This window comes from Drosophila grimshawi, unplaced genomic scaffold (genome assembly GCF_018153295.1).
Source record: "Drosophila grimshawi isolate 15287-2541.00 unplaced genomic scaffold, ASM1815329v1 contig_1367, whole genome shotgun sequence".
NCBI classification, from domain to species: domain Eukaryota; kingdom Metazoa; phylum Arthropoda; class Insecta; order Diptera; family Drosophilidae; genus Drosophila; species Drosophila grimshawi.
In genome coordinates this window covers 11,333,173-11,343,490 of record NW_025062889.1, presented here as the reverse complement: position 1 = coordinate 11,343,490, position 10,318 = coordinate 11,333,173, and the positions used below count along the sequence as shown (strand labels likewise).

The window sequence follows — 10,318 nt, the reverse complement described above, 5'->3', positions numbered from 1 at the left end:
AATCAGGAAACGAAAGTGCAAATTGAGCAAATTGTTTAAACAATAAAGTAAGATATTAAGCAAATCTTCAACATTAGCTTCCAATTAACGACTTTAACGAGCCAGCTACAAACAAAAAAAAAATGATGCCCAACAAAAACCACGCGTAGGCAAATTGACAAATTAGCTGAGAAAAGCAATTTTGGTGAATTACAACCGCAAATTAAAGCCGCAGCTCGAGTTTGTTTAACAGCAACAAACAACAACAAAAACAACTGCAACGGAAACTCAACAGCAAAAAAATAAAAAATTAAAAAAAAAACAGGAAAAAACAGCAACAGCAAGCGCATATTAAATATCTGTTAATTGATTGAAAACATGTTGCGTTGTTGTTTTCTCATTTTTCGCTCTTTTTTTGCCGTTGGCCAAATTGATAAACTGGCCAACGCATTCAAATTCGTGTCTGCCCCAAAGTGATGAAGTCATAAAGAATATATGGCTCTCGGTTTATTTGCTTACTTTGGTTATATATATACATATCTTTTTATAACTTTTCATTTTGGTCGCACATAAAAACGGATTCAGAATTGTTTAATACTCGTAAAAGAGCCAAGCTGAAAATGTTTTTAAAGTCCAAATCACTCGAGGGGTCCATTTGTTCATAAACTAATAACAATTTCTTGCGAATCGACAAAAACCCGTTTCAAGCCTCGTTTCTCATCGCTCCTCTTCGCATCTGATTGCTGCTCTTCTATTTGTTGGCAAATAAAGTAGTCAAATTTATAATCAACAAGTTCATTAACATTTAACCCTAAACGCATTAAAATCACCAAAGGCGACATCAACAACAACAACAGCAACAACAATAACAAATGTATTTTGAGGAAAATTTAAAATGATTTTTAAAGCCTATATTGACATGAATTTGTATGACTTTTAAAGTGTAAAGTAGACTATTTAATGATCACTTTCTTTAAGTGTTTAAGCTTGTAAACAGTTATTTTTCTTATTTCTGAAGACAGTTGAAATATTTAATTTAAAAGTCACGAAAATATTTCATACTTTCTTTGCTGAGGTAAATATTATTTGAAAACTAATTTATCGAAAGATTTTTCAGTATATCTGTCGATTCATTCTATATCATTGGACATCTTAATTAAAATCTAACGTTAAGTAATTGATATTGCTAGAGTTATGTATAATTTATTATAATTTGCTATAATTTGTTACTATAACCTTATATAATTATTATTTTATTATGATGGTTTGCAGGTGACTCAGAGTAATGACAGCATTTGCTGCGATGATTAGCCAAACTCATTAATAATAATATTACTTTCAGGCAGTAAAATATCTTCAAATTTGTCTGCTTTGATTGGCAGCTGTTATAAGAACAGTTATTACAATTTCTTGTACTATATCAGCAGTCTTTAAATTCTTTGCGTGTATATGTTAATGCTAATGTGTGTGCATATATGTATGTGTGTGTATATGTGTGTGTGTGTGTGTGTGTGTGTGTTGCGTGTGTTGTTGGGTCTTGATGATGATGCTGTACATCATTAATAACTCTTGCCGCCATCCGCTGGCACTCAGCACAAGTCCAATGCACGGATTTACGCGTTTCTTGCTGTGGCTAAAATATGAATTTTAAATTACCCACACACACGCACACACACAAACACACACGCACACACACTAATAGAGAAACCGTTTAGCATCGCTGACCGCCAAAGGGCGCAGTGTCGGACATTTGTTTTTTTTCTGTTTTTTTCTGTTTTAGTTTTTGTTTTGTTGGCTGGGAAGATGGACAAAAATTGCATATATAAAATAAGATGAGATATGCTGGCGCTAATTACAAACGTGATTTTTGCTGGCTGGAAGTGTCGTTGGCCAAATTGAGTTGTTGCCGCAATTAAGATTAACATACCCGTAAGCCGAGTGCAGTTCATTTGCCGTTTGTGAATTGCACTCGCTTTTTGTTTTTGGGGGCATTCATTTATTTTCTTTGTATTTTTTGCCTAGAGCCAACAATTTATAACAGATACCAAATCATTAGGCAACAAAAAAACAGTAGCCAAATGGGAAAAAAGAGTGAGCGAGAGAGGCAGGGGGGAGGGGAATGTGGCTAGCTCATTAGCAGCTGACAACTCCCTAAGCTCGTTTCTCTTTCTAAGCATCGTTAACAAAGCAAAAAAAAAGAGAGAGAGAGAAGGAGAAGGAGAAGAAGAAAAACAAGTACATGTGTAATCAAAAACAAGTTAAAAACTTTAATTAACGCGTTTTTACGCAACTGTCGGCGGCTGTTTAACCCTTTGTGGCCAACCCGCAATGCACAAAACAAACATGACAACAGTAATAATTGAATATCATCGCAATATAAAAACGTAACCGAAAGAGAAAGGTGCTGGAGGAGGGGGAAGGGCTGTGGTTAAGGTGGAGGGACTGCAAAGGGAAAAATCAACAGCTGCTCGCATTGCCCAGCTGAGAGCCGACGGCAAGCAGCAGCAGCAGAAGCAGCAGCCATTGCTATGAAGAGAGCGCACTCACAGTCCGTGTGCGAGAGCGAGTCAGCTAGCTGTGTGTGCGTCGAGTTCGAATTTGTGTCTGTGTGTGTGTTGGTGTGTGTGTGTATGTGTATGTTTTCGATATTCCAGTGGGCGCGCGCGTAATGGCTGACTGCCGAAACGGGACTGGAAGTGTGCGAGTCTTTCGAAACGGTTAACTCCGAAACGGTTAATGTGCCTATCGCTTATCGCTTTTTAATTAATTTGACAATATTTTGATAAACGTCTTCGAATACTGTTCAAATATGTTTTCAATTCAAATAAAAATGCGCATAAAAATTACATCAATCGTGCGATTGACAAAACAAAACAGGTTCAACAAATTTTTTAAATAAATAGAAGAGATGCTGTTGTTGTTTGTTGGGCGTTTGCCTTTTGTTGTTTTGATTATGTCGTTTGTGGCACATTTCAAACGGCAAACAGGAAAGCATTCCATTCGAACTCGAAATTGATATTCGATATTAAGCTAATCACAGAATAAATCACAAATTCCGCACACAATTCATTGGTCAAATATTGGCAGTAAAATACCAATAATAATGAAATTCATTAGCGATTTGAATATTTTTATCATCGTGTATGCTTAATTTATTTGTTTTGAATCAGTTTTGATTTAAGTGCCATATATTAGGAGCTATGAATGTAATATTTGGCCAACACATGTTTCACATTTTTGTAGATGTGACTTTTGATTAGAGCATTATTGTTGTTGTTGTTGTTGATCAATGCCAAATCGAAAGTTAATTTATTTATTTATTTTGCTTCATTTTTTTGAGATGGAGACGCTAATGGGCTACGCTTCGTTGGCAGCGGGGCAGATATAGTAAAAAAATAAATGTTTATTTAATACGAGTTCGATGGAGTATTAAAATAAATTAAAAATCAATTAAATATCAATCAAATCGAATTGCAATGAAATGAATTGTGATTTCATAATAAATAAAAATGAATAAATACTTCGATTTAGATAAATATCTAAATTTGTTATTGTATGTAAATTGTGGCCAATTAATATCGGCTTTTTCTCTCTCTCCCCGCCTCGGCCGGTTGTCGATCATTTTCTGCTGCTGGGTGTCGATAAAGTTGTTGCAGGCAACACACTCACACACACACACATACACGCATACACAGATTGAAACGTTGCGGCCAAAAACAACAATCAACACAACTAAATGCTTATATATGAATAGTGTAGGTGTGGGTTGGGTGAAGGGGGAGTGGGTCAGCATCACTCAACCGTTTCGGCAGAGACAGAGATAGCGCGCTTTGATAAATCAACTAGCAAAACCAACAAAACGCAGCCATTTTCCTTCGCATGCGCATGTGTGTGCGAGCGAGCCAGCCATATATATATAAATACAATCAGGCAACGCCCCAATCAGCCAGCGAGAGAGCAGCGACGCAAACGCAGACGCAGACGCAGACAGCGACACAGTTGTCAACCGCATGACAGCTCCCAATAATAAAGTCATATCGAGCTCTAACAAGCGAGCGAGCGCGAGCTCCAAGCCAAGCCAAGCCAAGCTCTCGTGTCACGTTGTCGTTGTCGTTGTCGTCGTTGTCGTTGTGGCGAAGGCGGAGTGAGCAGGCCAGCAATCAAAATTGAGCGAGCGAGCGAGCAAGCACAAACCTCTTGCTCAATACTCAATTGCTGCAAACCGGTTCGCAGTTGGCTCTTCGCTCTTGCAGTGTGCGCTGACTGGAAAACATTGTCTCGCTGTCAGATTACAGGTGACAATGTCGAGTGTCACAACAAAACCAACACAGAGAGAGCGAGAGAGAGAGAGAGAGAGAGCAGAGCTCTGCCAATCGATCAGTTCAACAGTTATTCGAAGTTTGAGCAACGTCTTCGTCACTGTCACCGCATAGAAAACATTGAGAGACACTTTTCGCTCTCTCTCGCTCTCGCTCGCTCGCTCGTTCGTTCGCTCGCTCGCATGCTCAAACCCGAACTCGAACACACACACACACACAGCCACACAGACAGGCAGCACAGTTGTCGTCCATCTCGCTCTGTCGCTGACAGTTCAATCGTTCGCTTTGGCTGCTTCTGCTGGCTTCGTCGCAGCGACGGCCAACTGTGATTAGTTAATTTAGTCGTTGAGCTCGCATGGAACAGACGTGCGCGTCGCAGTTGTCGGAATAACAGCAACAGCAAGTTGAAAGAAAAAACAAAACAACAAGAAAAATACGAGAACGAGAAACGAACGCAAATCAAATCAAATCAAACAAACCGCAAAGTGCATTTTTCGTGTGAAGTGAAGAATAAATCCAAAGAAGAACAAATTGAAATTGCAAATTGTTACATATATACAAAAGTGATAACAACAAATGGCACTTGAGGATCGCTGCAGTCCACAAACAGCGCCCAGTCCACCAGGTTGTCAACCACAAACACCGCAGCAGCATCCACAGCAACAGCAGCAGCAGCATCCACATCAAGTGATTCACTCGTTACCCATCGCAATCTCAGCTTTAGATATGAGCCTGCAGCCGGGCACTGTGGCAACAGCTGCCTCGCTCTATCAGCAACAGCAACTGCAACATCTGCACCAGTTGCAACAGTTGCAGCAACTGCATCAGCAGCAATTGGCTGCCGGCGTCTTTCATCATCCGGCGGCCAACTTTGATGCGGCTGCTCTGCATGCGGCTGCACTGCAGCAGAGATTGAGTGCGGGCGGTTCGCCGGGTGCCCAGTCAACGGGCGCCTGCTCCACGCCCGCCTCCACGCTGACCATCATCAAGGAGGAGGAGAACGATTCCATAATGGGCGATAGTTTCCACAATCAGACGGCCAATACGACGGCCACCGAGGACGATGAGGAGGAGGACGATGACATTGATGTGGATGACACGGCTTCGGTTTCCGCACGGCTGCCGCCGCCGCCGCCAGCTCATCAGCAGTCGAAACAATCGAAGCCATCGCTGGCCTTCTCCATTTCCAACATACTCAGCGATCGATTTGGCGATGCTGCCAAGCAATGCAAGCAAGGCGAATCCACTTCCTCCTCTACCTCATCCTCCACATCCTCCTCCTCGTCGGCGGCGGCTGCCGCAGCAGCGGCATCCTTCATCTTTCGCCCCTTTGAGGCGAGTCGCGCTGCAGCTGCCACGCCCTCCGCCTTCACGCGTGTGGATCTGCTGGAGTTCAGCAGGCAGCAGCAGCAGGCAGCCGCCGCAGCGGCCACAGCAGCCATGATGCTGGAGCGAGCCAATCTGCTCAACTGCTTCAATCCCGCCGCCTATCCGCGCATCCACGAGGAGCTCGTCCAGAGTCGCCTGCGACGGAGTGCCGCCAACAATAATCCCAATGCAGTGTTGCCGCCGACGGCCAAGCTGGAGTCGGGTGGCATGGAGAAGTCCGCGTTGGGCTCGTTGTGCAAGACGGTCTCCCAGATCGGCCAGTCAACGACGACGACGGCGATGACGACACCAGTTGGTGCCGCATCCTCGAGCAGCAGCAGCGCCTGTCATTTGGCCAGTCCACCGCCCGCCTCGAATGCCTCCACCATCAGCAGCAGCAGTAGTTCCTCCTCCGCAGCAGCCAGCAGCAGCAGCAGCAGCAGCAGTGGCGCCTCCTCATCGGGCTGCTCCTCGTCGACCAGCTCGCTGAACTCCTCGCCCAGCAGTCGTTTGGCAAATGGAGGTGGCGCCAATGCCGCTAACAGTCCCCAGCCCATTCCACCACCCTCGGCGGTTAGTCGAGACTCGGGCATGGAATCCTCGGATGACACCCGCTCCGAGACGGGCTCCACAACCACCGACGGCGGCAAGAACGAGATGTGGCCAGCGTGGGTCTACTGCACCCGCTACAGCGATCGTCCCAGCTCAGGTGTGTATATCCAAAATGTATATAAAAGATTCGAGATACTTTTTTATGGGTTAGGATTTATATGATGATGCTCGTTATAAATATCTAAATTTGTCCTTGAGCTAAACTCCTGTTAGAATATATTCTTAGATCCATTTCACAAATGTAGTCTAAATTGCGGCATATTTCAATTGTTTAGTTCAAATTTAAAGTCTTCTTTTAATTAAATGAGAAATATTAGCAAGAAAACCCGAAGCCTTTTGCTTTCAAAGAAGTTTTTCAGCAAATTATAATATAAAAGTATAAAATATAACATTTAATATATTATATATTATAACTTATAATTTTCATTAAGTGTTGCAAATTAAAAAATTCTGAAATTCTGAAATTCTGGCATTAGCTAATAGGAATTGTAAATCAATAATTTGAACTAACGCAACTCGTTTAATATAATAACATAGATTTCATGCACTCAAGCAATTAGTTATCTGATCGATTATATCTATTATCCATATTATTATTATCTAATATGGAGACTCTACAGAGGTTATGCATCAATAATTCAACTGCTTATTTGTTAAGTCTGTCATACTACAGCTAGTTATAAATTACACTCAAATGGCCGTCACAAGACTCGCCAATGATATTTGTTGTTTGTGGAGTGAGAGAGGCAGGGACCACCCCCAATGCGAGCGGCAGCCTTTCATATGCTTGCCTCATCGGTTTGTTGTGTGTCATAAAATGCCGAAGGACATTGCAACAATTACAGTGTCCGAGACCCAATCCAAAGGCTCAATTCTAAATTGTCAATTGTCAATTGTCGGCAGAGTATTCTTTTTGCTTTCTTCTTCTGTATGGTGTGAGGGAGGGATCGAGGGAGGGAGGGAGGCCTTCCGCTTTTGGCCGCACGCAGTGCTGCTGCTGCTGCTGCTGCTGCTGCTGCTGGTGCTGCTGCTGCTGTTGCTGACACTTTATGTGACAACATGTATCGGTTCGAAGGTCACAGGTCACAGGTCACGAATTTCTGATTTTGGTGCAAGACACTCAAATGCGCTGACGATTGACGAGCCCCGTTGCGAGAGTGCCCATTAAAATCAGAGAAACAGAAAAACAGAAGACTAGAAGCCGTCGAGGAAAAGGAAAAATCATTTTTCTCTTTACGCATGTGTGTGTTGTGTGTGTGTGTGTTGGTGTGTGAGAGTGTGTTATTACTGCGATGCGTTAATTGACAAGTTAAGTGCTTTTTTATGACTCGAAATGGGTTTTTAATTTGGTGTCGATGGAATCGTATATAGAAAGAGTCGATAGACTACAACTAACAACAAGGCGTTGATAGCCGACGATTACTCGCAGCGAGATTAAACAAATTATCTAAGCAATCCAGCAATTAAATTATAATTTACAATGTGTTAAAACCAAAACCAAATCAACAACAAAAAAGAGAAAAAAATAAAATGAGAAATAAGCAAGACTAAATTTTCAATTAACAGCATTTAACAATCGTCTAACTGGCAATTAAGTGGCCAATAGAGAGAGAGAGGGAGAAACCTTTTTTTTCCATTGCCAATTAGCTAAATATCACAGCTAGTTATTTAGTTGGCAGCTCGGCGTTTATTGAGTCATTTTCAATCTTGGCTTTTGAGCCGAGCAGCTTTAGCTGTTTTCAGGCCTGTTCAACTTTGGCACTCCGACCAAACGCTCATCATATTAATTAAAGTCTGCCTCGCAAAATGGCCAACGATGGTTTCTCATTTCTCTCTCCCTGCGCTCCTTCCCCGAAACTGGCTTCTCCATGTCTGCCTGTCGTTCGTTAGTTAGACGCCAGTTTGACAGCTGACAAATTGAACACGTTGCATGCCACAACGTTCGTTGAGAAAGCAACGAGGCAACTTCAACACACACACACACACACACATACCACGAGTATATATATGCTAATTAAACCATTAATATCATTAATTATATGCAGACATAAGTATGTGGGATTATATTCAAATATGCTAACTTTCTATTTGCTTTTTTCGTTTTTTTCTTTTTTTTTTGGCTTCTTGCAGGACCCCGCTATCGTCGCCCCAAGCAACCAAAGGACAAGACCAATGACGAGAAGCGTCCACGCACCGCCTTCTCCAGCGAACAGTTGGCACGCCTCAAGGTAAGCATCACAATCACACCCAATACCATATACAGTAGGGATATAGAATCTAGCAGATCTATATACTCTTTGTTATCAAAAGAAGAACTTTTGTCTTGTCAAAAACAGGGTTAACATTACTGAAATAGAATGGGGGTTTTTTTTAGAAAGTTTAGAAAGGTTATTTCTAATTTGTGTTGTGCATATTTGTTACATATTTTTGTATATCATTTTTACAACTCTACAAAGCAGAACAGATATCATTACAAATTGGATATTTAATATATTTCCAAAACATTTTCTAAATATGCTAAAAAGAGTGTTAAATTTCGACTCACTAAAAATATGTTTCTTTAAAGAAAATGTAGAAAGTATATCTAGCAAAAAATGAAAATTAAATCTGGGGCACATTACATTCTTAATGTAGCCAAACACACACACACACACACACGTATCTAGCGAGGCGGAATTCGTTAGTTGTTGTGTCATATTTATAGCCAAAATATTTACACACTTTACGGTGGGTGTCCCGCTGTGCGTGCATCCTGGCGACCTGGCAACCGCACCGAGTCGTCCAGTCGTCCACAGTGTCCTCGACTAAACCAATTAGACATGCTCATATTTCACAACACACTGCCTGCCACACAGTGCCGCACAGTGCCACACAGTCGTCGCCTTTCAACTAAACCGCAAATAATTGATTTGCCTCAGCCCTGTGCCTATCTTCATAACGTTGTACTGTTTTTCTGCAGACCTGACCCGACCCTAGTTGCCTCTTTTATTGCGCATCCAATCCACACAATCTCACCTCTCTCTCTCTCTCTCTCTCTTTCTCTTTCTGTTTGTCTCATTTACAGCGCGAATTCAATGAGAATCGCTACCTCACCGAAAGACGCCGCCAGCAGCTGAGCGGAGAGCTGGGTTTGAATGAGGCACAGATCAAGATCTGGTTCCAGAATAAGCGAGCCAAAATCAAGAAGTCGACTGGATCGAAAAATCCCCTCGCCCTCCAACTGATGGCCCAGGGTCTGTACAATCATACGACGGTGCCGCTGACCAAAGAGGAGGAGGAGCTCGAGATGCGCATGAACGGCCAGATACCGTAAGAAGGCTCCACATCTCCCCCCTCATCTCCACATCAACTCCCCCACTCCCGGCTGGTTCCAAGTGTGTGCAATATGTAAGGAAATGGATTTTGTAAAGTTTTGTGCGATGTACAAAAGTGTTCATGTGATATAATTGTAATATACAACTATCTATACATATAACTATATCTATATTGTATCGTATCGTATCGTATCGTATTGTATTTGATAAGCTTCAACGTTCTAATCTAAGTTCTTGCTGACGAGAGTATTTATTTAACCCACATAGAAAGTATTATTATCCTTCTTACGGCTCGAAACAAGCTGCTTCTTAAATGCTTTGCACTCGAAAGTTCAACAAGAAAACCCAATTTTACTCCTCTATCTATCAATCTACACTTATTTCTAGACAAAAAGTAAAACAAACAAATACTTATGTATAATTCAATATTAATGCTTAACATGTTATAAGTAATTTAAAAGTTCTTTAGCTTAATTTCTAGTTTAGAGAAAAAATATGAAACACACTAAAAAGAAGTATTTCTAGTTTCTAAGCTGCTAAAACGAAAATGTTATCGCTGAAAAAACTTAAAAAAAAAGAAACGAAAGAAATATGAATACAAATTTAAATGCACCCAAATAAAACACAAAAAAAAAACAATTTATTGACATCCCTGTGCTAAAACAAAAGAAAACAAAAAACACCAGCAAGAAAACTTGAAAAAAAAAATGAATTAAATAAAAAACT

The 10,318-nt window shown here is 41.4% G+C and overlaps 1 protein-coding gene across 1 annotated transcript; it reads left to right on the top strand.

Annotated features, from left to right (window-relative positions):
- The first annotated feature begins 4,753 nt into the window (after positions 1–4,753).
- LOC6571244 (segmentation polarity homeobox protein engrailed) lies at positions 4,754–10,114 on the top strand. Its single transcript, XM_001997412.3, has 3 exons — positions 4,754–6,375; positions 8,409–8,506; positions 9,343–10,114. Exons 1-3 carry the CDS (start codon positions 4,875–4,877, stop codon positions 9,589–9,591), a joined length of 1,848 nt encoding a protein of 615 aa, XP_001997448.3. The 5' UTR covers positions 4,754–4,874; the 3' UTR covers positions 9,592–10,114.
- The last annotated feature ends 204 nt before the right edge of the window (positions 10,115–10,318 follow it).

What these genes read in the sequence shown, in the direction of transcription:
- LOC6571244 (XM_001997412.3), top strand. Translation starts at nt 4,875, where the DNA reads ATGGCACTTGAGGATCGCTGCAGTCCACAAACAGCGCCCAGTCCACCA. An exon ending in CAGCGATCGTCCCAGCTCAG is followed by an intron (nt 6,376 to 8,408) that starts GTGTGTATATCC and finishes GGCTTCTTGCAG; the next exon opens with GACCCCGCTATCGTCGCCCC. An exon ending in AACAGTTGGCACGCCTCAAG is followed by an intron (nt 8,507 to 9,342) that starts GTAAGCATCACA and finishes TCTCATTTACAG; the next exon opens with CGCGAATTCAATGAGAATCG.